The 22861-nt window shown below is 43.8% G+C and overlaps 1 protein-coding gene across 1 annotated transcript in view; it reads right to left on the bottom strand.

Annotated features, from left to right (window-relative positions):
* Nucleotides 1–4336: 4336 nt before the first annotated feature.
* LOC123770527 (uncharacterized) overlaps nucleotides 4337–22861 on the bottom strand; it is a 30973-nt gene continuing 12448 nt past the window's right edge. The window contains exons 2-3 of the mRNA XM_045762520.2: nucleotides 6426–6692; nucleotides 4337–4864 (exon numbers count right to left, since the gene is read on the bottom strand). Of these exons, the coding sequence (XP_045618476.2) occupies nucleotides 4710–4864; nucleotides 6426–6692 (422 nt within the window). The 3' untranslated portion in view covers nucleotides 4337–4709. The remainder of the gene's footprint in view (nucleotides 4865–6425; nucleotides 6693–22861) is intronic.

The following is a 22861-nucleotide window of genomic DNA, read 5'->3' as shown; positions in this document are numbered from 1 at the left end:
ACATGTAATACAGGCCCAGAGGAATCTTGAAAGACGTTCCTTTCTCTCTCATAATTTTATAATTTCATCCCGAAATTCATAAACCGTTTTTCTTTTAAGGCAATCAGAAAACATTTGATAGTAAAATATTTGTTTTGTCTTAAATCCTGTTAATAGTATGATGGTGAGAGCACTAGTTCTTGATCTGGTCTGGGACAGGCAGCCATCTCTGGGACACCCCGCATCTTGCCACAGGGTATCCCAGCCATCTCTGGGGCACCCAGCATCTTGCCACAGAGTATCCCAGCCATCTCTGGGGCACCCAGCATCTTGCCACAGGGTATCCCAGCCATCTCTGGGGCACCCAGCATCTTGCCACAGAGTATCCCAGCCATCTCTGGGGCACGCAGCATCTTGCCACAGAGTATCCCAGCCATCTCTGGGACACCCAGCATCTTGCCACAGAGTATCCCAGCCATCTCTGGGGCACCCAGTATCTTGCCACAGGGTATCCCAGCCATCTCTGGGGCACCCAGCATCTTGCCACAGGGTATCCCAGCCATCTCTGGGGCACCCATCATCTTGCTACAGAGTATCCCAATAATAGATGTAATTTGGAATTATTTAACATGACAATTCCAACCTGGCATACTTTTTTTATTTATTTTTTAGAAGGATTCTCTCTCTCCTTCCTTAACCAGCACTGACATGACAAATGCAAAAAAGAGTAATATAAACTGTTTTGATAGATATTACACTGAAGATTTGTGTTGACAGTTGCAATATTTGATGTATGAATATTATCAAGTTTTCTGTTAAACAGAAACTCAAAGCTTTTCCAAGTCAGCAATAGTGACTTTCTCCCAGTTTAAATGTTTTAATGCTGGTTACTGTTCTCACTGTCAGCAGCAACAGTTGCCAACACTGTCAACAACAACACTATACCTCACAGTACAGTGAGGTATACTGAAAGTGACTATGATAGGAAAATGTCAGGAAAGGTTGTCACAATCACTGAGTCTTATACCCTCAGATGTAACCAGTTAGGTCATCATCAATGAGAAAATTATCAAAATGAGACTTTGGTCTCCAGTCATTTAAAGGAAAGTCAAAGTAATATTAAACTGAGCATAGACAGTATTGACCAGCATATGCAAATGTTTTGTTAAATTTTAAAATCCTAAGTCTTCTTGTAACGATTTTAAGTTTTTTTAATTTATTAGGAAAATTAAATTATTTTTTATGTGCATGGTTTATATACGGTAAACAAGACAGGTCTCAGGTCAGAGTCCTGAGGACCATTGACAACTATGGTAATGTTGCACTTGAGTGTTGTATCTACATGGTTTATATATACGGTAAACAAGACAGGTCTCAGGCCAGAGTCCTGAGGACCATTGACAACTATGGTAATGTTGCACTTGAGTGTTGTATCTACATGGTTTATATATACGGTAAACAAGACAGGTCTCAGGCCAGAGTCCTGAGGACCATTGGCAACGTTTACCACTCGGATTTGTCTCACTCTGTTTCTGTTGAAAAAGTCATATCATATACCACTAGCAAGTTAATACCTCCAAACAATAGGCCTCAGAGAATGAGTGAAAATAAAAGTGTTTAAATTGTTTAAACTTATATGTTGTTTTTTTCAGAAAATGCATGTATTTACTTTAATACTTGCTGTATTGTACTATAAGAAATATAGTACAGTACTACTTACAGTATCAAAGGTGGTGTACATATTGTAGTTTCTTTACTAAAGAAATTGTACATTTAAGTGTGCTGAAGGACACTTGCTGTATTAAACTACTTGAACAGTAAGCTGCATACTGTATTAGGAAGTGATGTGGTAGAGGCTGACTCCATACACAGTTTCAAGTGTAGATACGATTGAGCCCAATAGGCTCAGGAATCTGTACACCTGTTGACTGACGGTTGAGAGGCGGGACCAAAGAGCCAGAGCTCAACCCCCGCAAACACAACTAGGTGAATACTGTATGAAATATCTTGTACAGTACGCTACTTACTGTAATAAAGTAAGTGCCCAAAAGCTAGCTACTGTATTAGAGCAAATTTACAAAAGAATAATGATAATACTAAAGAACATATATACAGTAAGCTGCTTAATGCATTATAGTAAATTGCAATAGGCAACTTAATGTATTTAGTTGTACATTAAGCAACTTACAATAACACAGGTGTATATATGCTCCTGCTTGATCTTGAGGATAATAAGGTTAAGACTAAAAGTCAGTGAAAAATTCTCAATGCCGAAAATCCTTAAAATGTTACAATAACTAAGATCCCTTAACAAATAAAGAGCCAAGACTAATAATAGCGATCCAATACACAATAGTAAATAAAGTCATAATGGTAATAAAGTGTAGAAAATGCTAATATATCAATTACATACCAAAACTTATTCATAAAATCAGCAAACAAATGCTTATTTATACCTTCCACTACAGACTGGAAGGAAGCTTATCTATCCCTTCCACTATATTTATACTATTTCAGTACACATAAGGGGCATAACTGGCCAACCTCTCACAGTGTTCATGACAGAACACTCATGAACACTCGAGATACCTGGTTGATCAGGTATCCAGAGGATACCTGATCGACGAGGTTGTGAGTCATATGTCAGGCTGCGAGCAGCGGCGTCCAGTAGCCTGGTTGACCAGTCCAGCAATGAAGAGGCCGGGCCGCGGGGACGCTAAGCCCCGAAACAACCTCAAGGAAGGTATCTCCAGCATACTAAAACTCATTCATACCTCCAGCATACTAAAACATATTCATGCCATCAGCATACCATATCTGTTCATATATCCAGTATAAACAAATTATTTATATCATTAATATAACAAAACCCATCCATACCACTTGCGTACCAAAGTTCATTAATACTACAGCATAAAAACTCATTCTTACAATGGACACAAGAAATTTGTAGACCAGACCACACACTAGAAGGTGAAGGGACGACGACGTTTCGGTCCGTCCTGGACCATTCTCAAGTCAATTGTCACAATCGACTTGAGAATGGTCTGGTCAACATACTTTAGCCACGTTATTGTGACTCATCGCCGACACAAGAGATCCTTTAATCCACCATCATACACATTCATACCACCCACTTGTAGTCTACCAGTTGGTGGTTCTGGGGACCATGACCCCTGGTCTCCGACCATGTCTCCTGGCTGCTGGTCTGGTCACCGACCATGTCTCCTGGCTGCTGGTCTGGTCACCGACCATGTCTCCTGGCTGCTGGTCTGGTCACCGGCCATGTCTCCTGGCTGCTGGTCTGGTCTCCGACCATGTCTCCTGGCTACTGGTCTGGTCTCCGACCATGTCTCCTGGCTGCTGGTCTGGTCACCGACCATGTCTCCTGGCTGCTGGTCTGGTCACCGACCATGTCTCCTGGCTGCTGGTCTGGTCACCGACCATGTCTCCTGGCTGCTGGTCTGGTCACCGACCATGTCTCCTGGCTGCTGGTCTGGTCACCGACCATGTCTCATGGCTGCTGGTCTGGTCACCGACCATGTCTCCTGTTCTGGTCACCGACCAAGCCGCTATGGCTTGCTGGTCTAGTCATCCAGGCTGTTAGACACGTCTGCTCACAGCCTAAAGTCACAGCCTGGTTGATCAAGTAACCTTTGGATATATTTATCATACAACCAACACACAAAAACTTATACAAAGCACAAACATACACATGGTCTTGTTGTATGTCTTACTAAACCCAACTTGTGATAAAACTTTGATAACCCGTCAGTGGTAAGAGTTCCAGCGAGGTCCTCGTGTGTAGGAGGACATTGGTCTCAATGTTATGTGCACCTGTAGATTACTGTACATCTACACATGTACATCAGTAGATTACTGTACATCTACACATGTACATCTGTAAACTACTGTACATCTACACATGTACATCAGTAGATTACTGTACATCTACACATGTACATCTGTAGATTACTGTACATCTACACATGTACATCTGTAGATTACTGTACATCTGTAGATTACTGTACATCTACACATGTACATCTGTAGATTACTGTACATCTACACATGTGCATCTGTAGATTACTGTACATCTACACATGTACATCTGTAGATTACTGTACATCTACACATGTACATCTGTTGATTACTGTACATCTACACATGTACATCTGTAGATTACTGTACATCTACACATGTACATCTGTAGATTACGGTACATCTACAATGGTCTCGTGAGGATGGTCTCAACAACCAGCTCCTCGTAGATGTGTCCTTGTACATTATTGGTCTCGTGAGGCAGGTCTCAACAACCAGCTCCTCGTAGATGTGTCCTTGTACATTATTGGTCTCGTGAGGCTGGTCTCAACAACCAGCTCCTCGTAGATGTGTCCTTGTACATTATTGGTCTCGTGAGGCAGGTCTCAACAACCAGCTCCTCGTAGATGTGTCCTTGTACATTATTGGTCTCGTGAGGCAGGTCTCAACAACCAGCTCCTCGTAGATGTGTCCTTGTACATTATTGGTCTCGTGAGGATGGTCTCAACAACCAGCTCCTCGTAGATGTGTTCTTGTATATTATTGGTCTCGTGAGGCTGGTCTCAACAACCAGCTCCTCGTAGATGTGTCCTTGTACATTATTGGTCTCGTGAAGCTGGTCTCAACAACCAGCTCCTCGTAGATGTGTCCTTGTACATTATTGGTCTCGTGAGGCAGGTCTCAATAATCTACCATATTTCAACATTTTTAACATTGTTAAGCGACGCACTGAGCTCTCGGAGGAGCTTCTTGTTCTCCTTACTGTCCCGGATCCTGATCGCAAGGTGGTGACCAGTGACGCCCCTCTGGTGAAGTCCTCGCAGGAGTCTCTCTCCACCCACACCTGTAGATGAGAGGGGGAACACTGAAGCCAACACCTGGCTACTCTTCACACCCACATCTGCAGATGAGGGGGAACACTGAAGCCCACACCTGGCTACTCTTCACACCCACACCTGTACATGAGAGGGAACACTGAAGACCACACCTGGCTACTCTCCACACCCACACCTGTACATGAGAGGGAACACTGAAGCCCACACCTGGCTACTCTCCACACCCACACCTGGCTACTCTCCACACCCACACCTGTACATGAGAAGGAACACTGAAGCCCACACCTGGCTACTCTCCGCACCCACGCCTGCAAATGAGTAGGAACACTGAAGCCCACACCTGGCTACTCTCCCAACCCACACCTGCAGATGAGAAGGAACACTGAAGAACACACCTGGCAACTCTCCCAGTTGTGGGCTTGGGAGAACCCAACCAACCCACAACCCACACCTGCAGATGAGAGGGAACACTGAAGACTAAACCTGGCTAATCTCCCTACTCACACCTTCCTAATCTCCACACCCACACCTGAAGGTGAGAGGGAACACTGAAGCCTACATCTGGCTACTCTCCACACCCACACCTGTAGATGAGAGGGAACACTAAAACCCACACCTGGCTAATCTCCCCACTCACACCTGCTTAACCTCCACACCAACACCTGAAGGTGAGAGGGAACACTGAAGCCCACACCTGGCTAATCATTCTCCCACACCTGGATACGCTCCACACCAACACCTGCAGACTGAAGGGAAAAGTGAAACCCACACCTGGCAACTTTTAACTCACACACCTGCAAAAAGAGGGAATACTGAAGCCCACACTTGGCTACTCTCCCCTCTCCACACCTGCAGATGAGACGGAACACTGAAGGCACTCCTGGCAACTCTCCCCACCCACACCTGCAGAAGAGAGGGAACATTGAAGCCCACACCTCGCTACTCTGCCTCCCCACACCAGCAGATGAGAGGGAAAATTTAATCCCTCACCTGGCTACTCTCCCCATCCACATCTGCGGATGAGAGGGAACACTGAAACCCACACCTAGCTGGTCTCCACACCCACACCTGTCGATGAAAAGGAATACTGAAGCCCACACCTGGCTACTCTCCACACTCACACCTGTCCACTATCCCTATCCACACCTGCAGATGGGAGGGAACACTGAAGCCCACACCTGGCTACTCTCCCCACCCACACCTGTAGATGAGAGGGAACAGTGAAACCTAAACCTGGCTACTCTCCCCATTCATACCTGGCTACTCTCCCCACTCACACCTGGCTATGTCACACACTCATGGCAAAAAATACTTATATCAAGTAAATCTAGCTTGTAGTAAACAAGACAATGTTTGACTAAATATTAATCTGTTATGTTTTATAAGCAGTGAAGCTTGCTTAATGAATATTCTTGGTCGGTAAATGGTGCTCAAAGTTACTCAGGAAGCCTTATACCTTCTGTAATTCATGACTTTTAACGTAAAATTGTTTTTGAAACCACTGGAAGCACTGTGAATTAAACAACTGAGTTATAGATATTGACGTGTTAAAATGTAGTTAGTTCGTACTGGTGAGACTCGTATGAGTGAAGTGCAGGCGACTATACCCTTCTCCTGAGAGAGGACACAGCTGAGCCGCCAGGTGGCAGCACCAGTCTATGGCGGGGTCGTCATCAGTGAGGAGCCAGCTGATAGTCAGGGTGAGTATCCTTCCCTGGCACGGCAGACTGCCCAAGGTGTCCGGGTCCACGTAGCCCATGGCGTCCTGGGAGTCCGGGTCCATGTAGGCTCTGGCGTACCGGTTGTCCACGTAGCTCCTGGCGTCCAGGGTAATGCCTGAGGACATACACCAAGATACAGTCACGGTCGTTACTGATATGTTCTAAGATATAACAAGAAGACATACTGAGCCATCCACTCACCTTACTGCTTGGTTTATTACCTGATGAGAACTGGGTGTTTTGGATAATATTAATAGCATCTAAACTATGTATTAATAGCTTTTAAAATTATAAATTCTTTACTGAAATATGTTTCGTTGTGTGACGTCCAGCCTTCAAAATGCTGTTATGTAACCACCTGGCTGGCAGGGATCTCACACCAGATGCGTCTTTGTGTATAACCGGAAGGAGTGGCTTTATTGAGTTGATTTAATTACTCATAACTTAGTTTTATTTCGAATATTTATTTTTTATTCTCCCAGTCCTCAGACTGGTGCTTTTACAGTTAAAGTAAGTAATAATGTTTGGGGTGTGAGATAATTAAATGACGTTATTTTTTTTATTATTATTATTTTCTACCACAGACGTGGCCACACATTGACAATGCAAACTAGCATATATACATTTTCTTCTATCCTCCATGGACAGCGTGAGAGATCTGTTAAACATATAATTCAGGGATTTATTGAACAATCATCCACAGACGAGGATTGTAGTGCTGTTAAAATGCTTATCTAACAGACAGACATAAATACACAGAGTTACGTCTGCTCAACATAAAGTGGTCCATGTGTTATTAATATAGTGTCATTGATGTGCATTTACAACGGTGAAAAGTAATTCTAATTAGCTTCCACATATACCGTATACACATTCATATATATATATATATATATATATTATATATATAAATATATATATATATATATATATATATATATATATATATATATATATATATATATATATATATATATATATATATATATATATATATATATATATATATATATAATCTTTGGACAACACCCACCAGTGGGACTCGAACCCAGAAAGCACAACTACCTTCCAGTAGCTGACATAACTAGTATGCTTTAACCCACTACGCCATCAGACCTTACAAAAGAAGTAGATAGTTCGAGATATATATATCTCAAACATCTCCACCTCCCGAAGGCACCAGATGAGTGAGGGGTCAGTCTGCATTTTTCATCAAGCCACTGTCAATGTGAGAGAACTCGTGTCCAGCTTATAAGCCTATACTTGCATAAACCACAAGTGAAGATTAACAATCTTTGGACAACACCCACCAGTGGGACTCGAACCCAGAAAGCACAACTACCTTCCAGTAGCTGGCATAACTAGTATGCTTTAACCCACTACGCCATCAGACCTTACAAAAGAAGTAGATAGTTCGAGATATATATATCTCAAACATCTCCACCTCCCGAAGGCACCAGATGAGTGAGGGGTCAGTCTGCATTTTTCATCAAGCCACTGTCAATGTGAGAGAACTCGTGTCCAGCTTATAAGCCTATACTTGCATAAACCACAAGTGAAGATTAACAATCTTTGGACAACACCCACCAGTGGGACTCGAACCCAGAAAGCACAACTACCTTCCAGTAGCTGGCATAACTAGTATGCTTTAACCCACTACGCCATCAGACCTTACAAAAGAAGGTCTGTAAGGTCCTGTGGTATAGTAAGGGAAAAACACGCAAAACAAATCGTATGAACAATGAAACTTTAATTAACTTGAAAACAAATATGAACAAAGATAATACTGCCATATACGGCAGGTATGTTGACATTTTTACACAGGTACCTGATGTCAGACATCTGCAGGAGCTGAAGGAGGCATTTAAGCAGAATTCTGTGTTGCGTTTCACTTACGAGATGGAGAAGGATGGGAAGCTGCCCTTTCTAGATGTAACAGTCATGGAAAGGAGCGGAGGTTTCCACACTGCAGTCTACACTAAGGAAACAAACATAGGAATGTGCCTAAATCCCAACAGTGACTGCCCAGACAGGTACAAGAGGAGTGTTGTTAACGCTTATGTCGACCGTGCTCTCAGCCACAGCTCAGAATGCAAGCAAGTCGACGAAGAACTCTGTAGGGTAAGGCAGGTCCTAGTCAACAATGGCTTCTCCAATGATTTCGTTGAAGACATCATAAGAAGGAAAGTGAAACGCCATGCAACCTCTGAAGAGACAACTAACACAACACCTATACCCCCTATTAGACTATTTTACAGGAACTTCTTTTCCACAGCTCATAAAACGGAGGAAAGGGTCCTGGAAGATATTGTTAATAGAAACGTTATCCCTACAGACAAAAATCAGAAGATACAACTGACGATTTACTATAAAACCAAGAAAACGGCCAACCTACTCATGAGAAACTCTTCAGACACAAAGCAGAACGCTTTAAAAGAGACCAACGTCGTCTATGCCTTCAAATGCCCTCTTGGGGACTGTAAGCCTCAAAAAACTCAGTATATAGGCAAGACAACAACATCTCTTTCCAGGCGTTTAACGATGTATAAGCAACAGGGCTCCATTAAGGAACATATAATCTCTTCCCACAACCAAACCATCACCAGAGAAATCTTAGCAAACAACACAGAAATCATCGATAGATACAGCGATAGCAGGCGGCTTGGCATCTGCGAGGCACTACACATCAAGAAGTCAACACCAGCAATCAACAGCCAATTAATGCACAACTATATTCAACCCACTTCAAGACTCCGCTCCAATATAGAAGCATCAAGAAATATGGGCCAATAGGCCGTCTGCAATTACTTCCATTCTTACCTTCAATACCCATTGTTTCGTGTTCTGGCTTGTGTTGAAAGTTTGTTTTCACCTCATCCAAAACTGTTGTAACATATCACCTACCCAAATGCAGGTATAAAAAATCGAAGATGTTTAAGCTCTATTCAGTTATAGTTGTGTGTGTGTGTGTAAACTAAAGTCTTTGAAAATGTAATAAGTTTTACGAAACGCGCTCAAGTGTCGCGTCAGACTGGAAATAAAAATGAATTTTGGAGAATTGATTTTTCAATTACCATCAACAGTGAAAAGAAACATAAGAAAGATCAAGAAAATTCGTGCTAGAATTATTAATCTTACTTTTTCGGTCATATTTAATATATATATATATATATATATATATATATATATATATATATATATATATATATATATATATATATATATATATATATATATATATATATATATATATATATATATATATATATATATATATATATATATATATATATATATATATATATATATATATATATATATATATATATATATATATATATATATATATATATTTATATATATATATATATATATATATATATATATATATATATATATATATATATATATATATATATTGTGGCGATAATCTCCTTCAAGAGATTGAGCCTGCTCTTCCCTCCTAAGTTCGTCGCTATATACAACTAATATGGAAGAAATATCCAACAAATACAACACCAAGGTTTGCCAGAGAGCAAACGTATGCAGCACCAGGAACACCTGCTCCCCCCCCTCCGCCACTCGAATCACCCAACTACATGTCCGTCGCCTGCTCATCGCTGATTGGCTGCGTGTCCAGTTGCACCTGCCCTCCACCCGCCACACTACCTGATGTCTGGGGCCACACGACCTACAGACTTTAGTTTACACACACACACACAACTATAACTGAATAGAGCTTAAACATCTTCGATTTTTTATACCTGCATTTGGGTAGGTGATATGTTACAACAGTTTTGGATGAGGTGAAAACAAACTTTCAACACAAGCCAGAACACGAAACAATGGGTATTGAAGGTAAGAATGGAAGTAATTGCAGACGGCCTATTGGCCCATATTTCTTGATGCTTCTATATTGGAGCGGAGTCTTGAAGTGGGTAGAATATAGTTGTGCATTAATTGGCTGTTGATTGCTGGTGTTGACTTCTTGATGTGTAGTGCCTCGCAGATGCCAAGCCGCCTGCTATCGCTGTATCTATCGATGATTTCTGTGTTGTTTGCTAAGATTTCTCTGGTGATGGTTTGGTTGTGGGAAGAGATTATATGTTCCTTAATGGAGCCCTGTTGCTTATACATCGTTAAACGCCTGGAAAGAGATGTTGTTGTCTTGCCTATATACTGAGTTTTTTGAGGCTTACAGTCCCCAAGAGGGCATTTGAAGGCATAGACGACGTTGGTCTCTTTTAAAGCGTTCTGCTATGTGTCTGAAGAGTTTCTCATGAGTAGGTTGGCCGTTTTCTTGGTTTTATAGTAAATCGTCAGTTGTATCTTCTGATTTTTGTCTGTAGGGATAACGTTTCTATTAACAATATCTTCCAGGACCCTTTCCTCCGTTTTATGAGCTGTGGAAAAGAAGTTCCTGTAAAATAGTCTAATAGGGGGTATAGGTGTTGTGTTAGTTGTCTCTTCAGAGGTTGCATGGCGTTTCACTTTCCTTCTTATGATGTCTTCAACGAAATCATTGGAGAAGCCATTGTTGACTAGGACCTGCCTTACCCTACAGAGTTCTTCGTCGACTTGCTTGCATTCTGAGCTGTGGCTGAGAGCACGGTCGACATAAGCGTTAACAACACTCCTCTTGTACCTGTCTGGGCAGTCACTGTTGGGATTTAGGCACATTCCTATGTTTGTTTCCTTAGTGTAGACTGCAGTGTGGAAACCTCCGCTCCTTTCCATGACTGTTACATCTAGAAAGGGCAGCTTCCCATCCTTCTCCATCTCGTAAGTGAAACGCAACACAGAATTCTGCTTAAATGCCTCCTTCAGCTCCTGCAGATGTCTGACATCAGGTACCTGTGTAAAAATGTCAACATACCTGCCGTATATGGCAGTATTATCTTTGTTCATATTTGTTTTCAAGTTAATTAAAGTTTCATTGTTCATACGATTTGTTTTGCGTGTTTTTCCCTTACTATACCACAGGAGGCAACAGCCATGCAGTAAATTTTTTTTTTTTGTAAATGTGATTGGCATTGACATCAGCCATTGGAAGGACTGCAGAACACCTACATTTCTTTTTTTCCATCACAATATATATATATATATATATATATAGTGTGTTATAAAGAACTTAACCACTGAAGGTGATTAAGATATTTTTACAAGATCAGGTTATATAGTTACATCACATACATACATTGTTAAATGACTTGGCAATAATATCACTCAATTTCAATTTCTTTCTTTATTATGCACCCCATACCCATCCCGTGGGCGGTGGTGTAAAGGATTACAGAGGCACATAATCGGTTCAGGAACGGAACCCTCTAGTTCGTTTAGCTAAGCAAATAATAATCTGTTGACGCTAATTACACAATTATTAATGTTATATATACATGTACACATATTCATACATACATGTACATATATATACGTATACATATATACATACACATATATATAATTAATCATCTACACAAATACACACATTAATAGTCTTTTGTATCACAAGTGATTCAGCAAGAGGCTCACAACAGGCACTATACAAGGCACTTTACATCTATGGTGAGTCGCACAGTTACTAGTCTTGCTCCACACCCACCCAACTGGGCGGCAGCTTTACAGTCATGTGCTCCACACCCACCCAACTGGGCGGCAGCTTTACAGTCATGTGCTCCACACCCATCCAACTGAGCGGCAGCTTTACAGTCATGTGCATGCATAACCTACAGTAAGCCAATTTTGGATACTTCGCTAAGTTTTCGGGCAGCACATCATTTTGAATGAAGTACTTACACATTTCTTGGACACTATTGATGGTGTTATCTCTAAATTCCGCGATTTTTTCACATCCCATTATATAATGACGCAAAGTATACGAATAGTTCTGCTGACAGAGTTTACATTTAGTCAAATCTACATCAAAATTTGTCACACACGCTGACCCTTTTATGGCTAACTAAGACAATTTATTTTATGTTTAATTAATACAACGACAGAAGTATTTTATCACTGCATGTTGTATAAGGAAATTATATGTGATAACCTCTTCTTGGGGTTATCTTGAGATGATTTCGGGCTTAGCGTCCGCGCGGCCCGGTCCTTGACCAGGCCTCCTTTTTGTTACACATCCCCAGAGAGCATCCCGTAGCAGCTGTCTACCTCCCAGGTACATATTTACTGCTAGGTGAACATCCGCATCAAGGTGAAAGAAACTCTGCTTATTTGTTTCCGCCTCCACAAGGAATCGAACCAGGAACCTCAGGACTACGAATCCGAACTGCTATCCACTCAGCTGTCAGGCCCCCCTGACAGCTGAGTTAACTTAGTCCCGGATAAGTGATGCGAAAAGTTTTCCCCACACCTGACTTTGTTATGTTGTTATGCAACACCTGACTGTAATGTTGTTATGCAACACCTGACTGTAATGTTGTTATGCAACACCTGACTGTAATGTTGTTATGCAACACCTGACTGTAATGTTGTTATGCAACACCTGACTGTAATGTTGTTATGCAACACCTGACTTTGTAATGTTGTTATGCAACACCTGACTTTGTAATGTTGTTATGCAACACCTGACTGTAATGTTGTTATGCAACACCTGACTTTGTAATGTTGTTATGCAACACCTGACTGTAATGTTGTTATGCAACACCTGACTTTGTAATGTTGTTATGCAACACCTGACTTTGTAATGTTGTTATGCAACACCTGACTTTGTAATGTTGTTATGCAACACCTGACTGTAATGTTGTTATGCAACACCTGACTTTGTAATGTTGTTATAATAATAATATACTTTGACAGGGGCAGGCAGTCTGGTCATATTAGATACGTTAGGCTTATATCCAAATTCCCCCCAAGGATGAATTACCGATCCTCCACAGGATGCAACCTCAGAACAAGCTAAAAAACTCCTGGGTGCCTTTTTACTTCTAGGTGAACGGCTGCATTAGGTGATAGAAAACCATTTTCCTCCCGCTGGGAATTCCCGGTTTTGAGTGAAGAAGGAACCCAACTGTACTACCGATACAACCTGGCTACACAATGTTGTTATGAACACCATCCACTGTACAGTGTTGAGGGTCGTATCCTCCCTGGTGGACAATGTTGAGGGTCGTATCCTCCCGGGTGGACAATGTTGAGGGTCGTATCCTCCCTGGTGGACAATGTTGAGGGTCGTATCCTCCCAGGTGGACAATGTTGAGGGTCGTATCCTCCCAGGTGGACAATGTTGAGGGTCGTATCCTCCCTGGTGGACAATGTTGAGGGTCGTATCCTCCCTGGTGGACAATGTTGAGGGTCGTATCCTCCCGGGTGGACAATGTTGAGGGTCGTATCCTCCCAGGTGGACAATGTTGAGGGTCGTATCCTCCCAGGTGGACAATATTGAGGGTCGTATCCTCCCTGGATGGACAATGTTATGGGGTCGTATCCTCCTGGGTGGACAATGTTGAGGGTCGTATCCTCCCGGGTGGACAATGTTGAGGGTCGTATCCTCCCTGGTGGACAATGTTGAGGGTCGTATCCTCCCGGGTGGACAATGTTGAGGGTCGTATCCTCCCAGGTGGACAATGTTGAGGGTCGTATCCTCCCGGGTGGACAATGTTGAGGGTCGTATCCTCCCTGGATGGACAATGTTGAGGGGTCGTATCCTCCCTGGATGGACAATGTTGAGGGGTCGTATCCTCCTGGGTGGACAATGTTGAGGGTCGTATCCTCCTGGGTGGACAATGTTGAGGGTCGTATCCTCCCTGGATGGACAATCTTGAGGGGTCGTATCCTCCCTGGATGGACAATGTTGAGGGTCGTATCCTCCCTGGTGGACAATGTTCAGGGTCGTATCCTCCCGGGTGGACAATGTTCAGGGTCGTATCCTCCCGGGTGGACAATGTTAAGGGTCGTATCTTCATACGTGAACAATGTTGAGGGTCGTATCCTCACTGGATGGACAATGTTGAGGGTCGTATCCTCCCGGGTGGACAATATTGAGGGTCGTATCCTCCCATGTGGACAATGTTGAGGGTCGTATCCTCCTGGGTGGACAATGTTCAGGGTCGTATCCTCCCGGGTAGACAACGTTCAGGGTCGTAAGCTCCCTGGTGGACAATGTTCAGGGTCGTATCCTCCCGGGTGGACAATGTTCAGGGTCGTATCCTCCCTGGTGGACAATGTTGAGGGTCGTATCCTCCCGGGTGGTCAATGTTGAAGGTCGTATCCTCTCGGGTGGGCCATGTTGAGGGTCGTATCCTCCCGGGTGGACAATGTTGAGGGTCGTATCCTCCCGGGTGGACAATGTTGAGGGTCGTATCCTCCCAGGTAGACAATGTTGAGGGTCGTATCCTCCCAGGTAGACAATGTTGAGGGTCGTATCCTCCCGGGAGGACAATGTTGAGGGTCGTATCCTCCCTGGTGGACAATGTTGAAGGTCGTATACTCCTGGACGGACAATGTTGAGGGGTCGTATCCTCCTGAGTGGACAATGTTGAGGGTTGCATCCTCCCGGGTGGACAATGTTGAGGGTCGTATCCTCCCTGGTGGCCAATGATGAGGGTCGTATCCTCCCTGGTGGACAATGTTTAGGGTCGTATCATCCAGGGTGGACAATGTTGAGGGTCGTATCCTCCCAGGTGCACAATGTTGAGGGGTCGTATCCTCCCAGGTGGACAATGTTGAGGGTCGTATCCTCCCAGGTGGACAATGTTTAGGGTCGTATCCTCTCAGGTGGACAATGTTGAGGGTCGTATCCTCCCTGGTGGACAATGTTGAGGGTCGTATCCTCCCTGGTGGCCAATGTTGAGGGTTGTATCCTCATGGGTGGACAATGCTTAGTGGTCGTTTTCGCCTGGTTGGACAATGTTGAGGGTCGTTTCCTCCCTGGTGGACAATGTTGAGGGTCGTATCCTCCCTGGTGGACAATGTAGACGGTCGTATCCTCCCTGGTGGACAATGTTGAGGGTCGTATCCTCTCAGGTGGACAATGTTGAGGGTCGTATCCTCCCTGGTGGACAATGTTGAGGGTCGTATCCTCATGGGTGGACAATGCTTAGTGGTCGTTTTCGCCTGGTTGGACAATGTTGAGGGTCGTTTCCTCGCTGGTGGACAATGCTGTGGGTCGTATCTTCCTGGGTGGACAATGTTGACGGTCGTATCCTCCCGGCTGAACAATGTTGAGGGTCGTATCCTCCTGGCTGGAAAATGTTGAGAGTCGTATCCTCCCGGGTGGACAATGTTGAGGGTCATATCCTCCCAGGTGGACAATGTTTAGGGGTCGTATCCTCCCAATTGGAAAATGTTGAAGGTCGTATTCTCCCAGGTGGACAATGTTGAGGGTCATATCCTCAAGGGTGGACAATGTTGAGGGTCGTTTCCTCCCTGGTGGACAGTGTTGAAGGTCGTATCCTCCCTGATGGACAATGTTGAGGGTCGTATCCGCCCAGGTGGACAATGTTGAGGGTCGTATCCTCAAGGGTGGAAAATGTTGAGGGGTCGTATCCTCCCAGGTGAACAATGTTGAGGGTCGTATCCTCCCTGGTTGACAATGTTGAGGGTCGTATCCTCCCGGGTTGACAATGCTGAGGGTCGTATCTGTGAGGGAATGTAGATTCCCTCAGCTAGTTTTCCTAGTTTTCTAGATTAGGCTAGTCGCTCCAGGGACTCTATTTAAGAAGTTTTCAAACGAACATACACTTGTGAGGTGTTGGATGAAAGCTCATGCTATGGACTATCATTTAAGACTAGTCAGAAGTCTGTGATTGCTCTGTAGAGAGAATTACAGAAATTTTCCTGTTTCTCTGAAATAGGATGGGAGTTGAAAGTGAGCGGTGTGAGTAGGTACTTGTCTAGACCATTATAGGGGGGGGGGGTGTGACAGAGGGGTGAATGTTCCCCCCCCCCCCCCCCACCATGTGAGACATTGCGCCACTGTCTGTAGGCCTCCCCCTCCTTGTGACGTCCCGGGACGCCTGAGGGTGAGGGAGGCCTGTGATTGGGTTAGGCATCTCTGCTCCTAGTTGAGTTTTGGCGCGAACAGCTGTTATTGGTAGCGGCACCTTGAGTTGTGCCGGCTTCGTGCTGATTGGTCAAGACAAAGTAGGGGGGGAGATATGGGCATTTTGAGTTCCCTTAGCCTGCCAAATAGTCAGTTTGAGCTGACTATTTGGGACAATGTTTAGGGTCGTATCCTCAAGGGTGGACAATTTTGAGGGACGTATCCTCCCAGGTGGACAATGGTGAGGGTCGTATCCTCAAGGGTGGACAATTTTGAGGGACGTATCCTCCCAGGGTGAGTACTGGGATTGATGCTGTCACTACCGGTTTGCTTTTTCCGACAGTCATGACCTGGCATTCCTGGTTTTAGTTACAATGGTGATGGGTCATGACTTGGCATACCTGGTTTTAGTTACAATTGTGATGGGTCGTGACTTAGCATACCTGGGTTTTAGTTACAATGGTGATGGGTCATGACTTGGCATACCTGGTTTTAGTTATGGCTCGTGACTTATCATAACTGTTTTTAGTTACCTCGGCTAGTGATTGCCTTATAGCCCATGAAAATTTCGCTCAAGGGAATTAACAGGTCGCGACTTCGCGCATTAGTTTTTAGATACCCCGGTCACCCTGCACAGGCATTGCTAATGGTCAATACCGTCATCAGCTAGCCAGTCTTCATCTTCCCTTTATAAGTCAGTTTAGTGAAATAACATATTTAAACCCATTTTCTTAATGTTTTCCATTTACAAAGTTCCTTTTCTAGATAAAATTGCATATTTAACATAAGAAATCAAATTGCAGAAGGCCTTTGCCAGTTCTCCTATTTACTTTCCAATCTAGGTCAACCAAAACATCAACTAGCACTATTAGATAAACTGCAGTAGGGCAATTCCCTATTAATACCCCCTTTCATCTCTATTTATAGACTTCAATAATGTCACTCTATTAATAGTCAGAGGGAACTGGAAGCTTTATACTTATAGTGTCCATCCAAGGATCGTTTATTGTGCTTAGGAATGGTAGAAATCCATTAGTATGAAACAAGGGGAACAACACACAGTGTAAACTAACATGTATCTCAGAGTTCACCCCTGTTACCCGAACCAGTATTTACCCAGGTCTTTTTCCTAAATGTAAAACTTATCCAATTAATATCCATTATTTCATGTTCTGTCGCGTGTTGCTACTTTTAATAGGTAATATATCCCCCTTTTGTCATATGTATTCTCTAACACCTCTATCATGGTACCCCTTATTTCTTTGCCTTTGTAGAGAATGCAATTTGAAATTTGAAATTTGAATATCTTTCTTCAAGGATCGTTTATTTAGCATAGGGAGACTTCAATGGGGAATTCAGTAGTAATCCTAGGTGCATACGCTCAGACATTTGTATTTAATTCCTCCTTCACTGTTAGTCCTGTGTACGACTCATTCGCTCAAAAACATGATTCCCCGACACCCAATTGTAGCATATAACAAGTAAAAATACTTATTCAGTGTACATTTAAATTAACTAGATTCACTAGAAACCGTTTCGTATGTTTAAAATAAGGCCTTCTGCAGTCACCTCCATTCTGATATTCTAATCCCTAATGCGGTTTGATCCGCCAATAGGCATTGCTTTTAAACATGACGTTACAAGCGGTTCCAAGGAAGGACCCAGCCTCTCATTATCACATTCCCTGAAACCCTTAATGGCTCAACAGTTCTCTGCAAGTGACATCACAGGCTATGTCATGATGTCTTGAATCTACTCAAATCCTAGCTCATTGTATTTTTCTGTGATTCAGCTCATCAGCCTTATCGAACCAACCTAACCTAACCTATTATAAAACAAACAAATACATTCTACAGACTCGTTGTTGTTGTTTTAGGGGGGCATAGGGGAAACACGAAAAAATTTGGGAAAAATCGTAATATTTTGAAAAATTTATAAAAATACTATGTAGTTCTGGCAACACTGTGGTGCAATCCGAATAATATTATGATATAAATTGATGTATTTATGGTGCATTTCCATGCGTAATTGGTCAGAATCCGGTGCCCCGTGGCTGTGGCGCGCAGAAGGTATTGCGTCGTACATTCTAAATGTCAAATTTTTCGTAATAATGTGGGAAATAACTCTGTATGCATGAATATAAAATATACACACATTGGCAACTGTCTCCTCCTAGTGGGGGTGAGTGAGGTACAACCAGCAGTCACATGTTGTGTCCTGTTGAGTGAGGGTCTTCTGTCGACGCGCTCTCTATTCTCGCTCCTGAATATTGCATTTCTTGCGTCTACTGCACAATGACATGTAAGAGGAAGAGTCACAAGATTAGAGCAGCAAATCTGGCACTCGCTCGCCGTCTTTATCAGGAAAAGAAAGCCGCTTTAGCGCAAAGATGAGTATTATTGAGTGAAGATTGTGGTGGCCTCCCAGCTTCAGCTGTGAGGCGTGACGCACCTCCATACTCACTTACCTACCTCGACCCTCCTCACACACCTGCTGCTTATAACAATAACAACAGTTGAATGGGAAGTTTTCATGCTTATAAATTAGGGGTGACAGGGTCAGAATGGGGTGGGGGGAGGGAGGGTTGGGTGGGGGCAGGTAGGGTGAGGGGAAGGGAGGGTTTCTATGCAGGGGAGGTGGTGGTATTGCCCTCCCCTCTGGTGTTGCTGGGATGCTGGTCGTGGGTTCCCCTCTTGTCTCTAGGACTGTTGTGTTGGGGGCTGTGATCTCCTGGTTCGCTCCTCTCTCCCTGCGCTTCCTCCTTGCCTCTGCTGCCCTGGCTCTCTCCTCCTTCGTCCTGTCCCACTGCAGGAATACTTTTTTGTATCCCTCCAAATGCTGCAGACGACTCTTCCTTTCGAGAATATCCTCCTTCGTGGTTTCGTTTGTAAACACCACCTTTAAAAGTCGGTTTCTGTCCTTGTTGTACCAGCCCAACCTGAAAACCTTCTCAATGTTTTGTTCAGCCCCTTCCATCTGTAAACCCTTCAGTAGCCCACGTACTGCCTCTTTATCCTTGCTATTCCATTCTTGCCTGTTGGATCCTTCCTGTTCTTTGATGCCTACAACTACCACTGATCTTTTTCTCTCCAGCAGCTGAGTGGTGCATCTTGCTGCTTCCTGTGAGGTAGCAGCTTGCATGGCTACCTCCCTCACTGTGGTCATTGCTTCTGAGCTCTTTTTCAGTATGTCCGCAAATGTTTCAGGTACAGAGGCATTTCCTTCCAATGTAACATTCCCACCTTCCCTTTGGATGATAATCTGATGCTCGGTCTCTTTATTTTTCTCTGTGAGGGATTTGATCTCCTCCCTTGCTGATGTCAGCTCACTTTGCAGGTTGTTAATTGTAATCCTCATTTCATGCATCTCCCTCCTGAATTCGGGTTAACATTGCCTTCGTTTAGTCACTCTGGCTGTTTCCTATGTCCCTGTTGCGTCCTCCTGCCATTTTGCCCCTTGTCAAGAGAGAGAGCAAGAGAGAGAGAGAGAGAGAGAGAGCAAGAGAGAGAGCAAGAGAGAGAGAGCTAGAGAGAGCAAGAGCGAGAGAGCGAGAGAGAGAACAGGAGAGAGCGAGAGAGAGAGCACGAGAGAGAGAACAGGAGAAAGAGAGAGAACAGGAGAAAGAGAGAGAACAGGAGAAAGAGAGAGAAAAAGAGAGAGAGAACAAGAGAAAGAGAGCGAGAGAGAGAGATAGAGAGAGAGAACGTGTGTGCGCGTGGGATGGGGGTTAAGAGGATTTGTGGTGTCTGTAGATTACGGCAGGTAAGAGAGGGGGTAAGAGGTGTGTGTGTGTGTGTGTGTGTGTGTGTGTACTCACCTAATTGTGCTTGTGGGGTTTGAGCTTTGGCTCTTTGCTCCCACCTCTCAACTGTCAATCAAATGGGGTACAGATTCCTGAGCCTACTTGGCTCTATCATATCTACATGTGTAACTGTATATGGAGTCAGCCTCCACCACATCACTTCCTAATGCATTCCATTTGTCAACCACTCTGACACTAAAAAAGTTCTTTCTAATATCTCTGTGGCTCATTTGGGCACATAGTTTCCACCTGTGTCCCCTAGTGTGTGTGCCCCCTTGTGTTAAATAACCCGTCTTTATCTACACTGTCGATTTCCTTGAGTATCTTGAATGTGGTGATCATGTCCCCCCTAACTCTTCTGTCTTCCAACGAAGTGAGGTTTAATTCCCGTAGTCTCTCCTCGTAGCTCATACCTCTCAGCTCGGGTACTAGTCTGGTGGCAAACCTTTGAACCTTTTCCAGTTTAGTCTTATGCTTGACTAGATATGGACTCCATGCTGGAGCCTCATACTCCAGGATTGGTCTGACATATGTGGTATGTAATGTTCTGAAAGATTCCTTACACAAGTTTCTAAAGGCCGTTCTTATGTTAGCCAACCTGGCATATGCCGCTGATGTTATCCTCTTGATATGAGCTTCAGGGGACAGGTCTGGCATGATATCAACCCCCAGGTCTTTCTCTCTCTCTTACTCCTGAAATATTTCATCTCCCAAATGATACCTTGTATCTGGTCTCCTGCTTCCTACCCCTATCTTCATTACATTACATTTGCTTGGGTTAAACTCTAACAACCATTTGTTCGACCATTCCTGCAGCTTGTCTAGGTCTTCTTGAAGCCTCAAGCTGTCCTCTGTCTTAATCCTTCTCATAATTTTGGCGTCGTCAGCAAACATTGAGAGGAATGAGTCTTTTCCCTCCGGGAGATCATTTACGTATATCAGAAACAGGATAGGTCCTAGTACAGAGCCCTGTGGGACTCCACTGGTGATTTCACGCCAATCTGAGGTCTCACCCCTCACCGTAACTCTCTGCTTCCTATTGCTTAGGTACTCCCTTATCCACTGGAGCACCTTACCAGCTACACCTGCCTGTCTCTCCAGCTTATGTACCAGCCTCTTATGCGGTACTGTGCCAAAGGCTTTCCGACAATCCAAGAAAATGCAGTCCGCCCCGCCCTCTCTTTCTTGCTTAATCTTTGTCACCTGATCGTAGAATTCTATTAAGCCTGTAAGGCAAGATTTACCCTCCCTGAACCCATGTTGATGGGTTGTCACGAAGTCTCGTCTCTGCAGATGTGTTACTAGGTTTTTCTCACAATCTTCTCCATCACCTTGCATAGTATACAAGTCAAGGACACTGGCCTGTAGTTCAGTACCTCTTGCCTGTCGCCATTTTTGTATATTGGGACCACATTCACCGTGTGTACTCACCTATATGTACTCACCTATATGTGCTTGCAGGATCGAGCATTGACTCTTGGATCCCGCCTTTCTAGCTATCGGTTGTTTACAGCAATGACTCCTGTCCCATTTCCCTATCATACCTAGTTTTAAAAGTATGAATAGTATTTGCTTCCACAACCTGTTCCCCAAGTGCATTCCATTTTTCTACTACTCTCACGCTAAAAGAAAACTTCCTAACATCTCTGTGACTCATCTGAGTTTCCAGTTTCCACCCATGTCCCCTCGTTCTGTTATTATTACGTGTGAACATTTCATCTATTTCCACTTTGTCAATTCCCCTGAGTATTTTATATGTCCCTATCATATCTCCTCTCTCCCTTCTTTTCTCTAGTGTCGTTAGGTTCAGTTCCTTCAGCCGCTCTTCATATCCCATCCCTCGTAACTCTGGGACAAGCCTCGTCGCAAACCTCTGAACCTTCTCCAGTTTCTTTATGTGTTTCTTCAGGTGGGGGCTCCATGATGGCGCGGCATACTCTAAGACGGGTCTCACGTAGGCAGTGTAAAGTGCCCTAAAAGCTTCCTCATTTAGGTTTCTGAATGAAGTTCTAATTTTCGCCAGTGTAGAGTACGCTGCTGTCGTTATCCTATTTATATGTGCCTCAGGAGTTAGATTAGGTGTCACATCCACTCCCAGGTCTCTTTCTCGAATCGTTACAGGTAGGCTGTTCCCCTTCATTGTGTACTGTCCCTTTGGTCTCCTGTCACCTGATCCCATTTCCATAACTTTACATTTACTGGTGTTAAACTCCAGTAGCCATTTCCCTGACCATCTCTGCAGCCTGTTTAAGTCCTCTTGGAGGATCCTACAATCCTCGTCTGTCACAACTCTTCTCATTAATTTTGCGTCATCTGCAAACATTGACATGTATGATTCCACTCCTGTAAACATATCATTTACGTAAATTAGAAAGAGGATTGGTCCCAGCACCGATCTTTGAGGTACTCCACTTGTTACTGTTCGCCAGTCCGACTTTTCGCCCCTTACCATTACCCTCTGGCTCCTTCCTGTTAGGTAGTTCTTCAC

Source organism: Procambarus clarkii, chromosome 46 (assembly GCF_040958095.1).
Source record: "Procambarus clarkii isolate CNS0578487 chromosome 46, FALCON_Pclarkii_2.0, whole genome shotgun sequence".
In the NCBI taxonomy this organism is placed as follows: Eukaryota; Metazoa; Arthropoda; class Malacostraca; order Decapoda; family Cambaridae; genus Procambarus; species Procambarus clarkii.
This window is presented reverse-complemented; position numbering and strand designations above follow the sequence as displayed.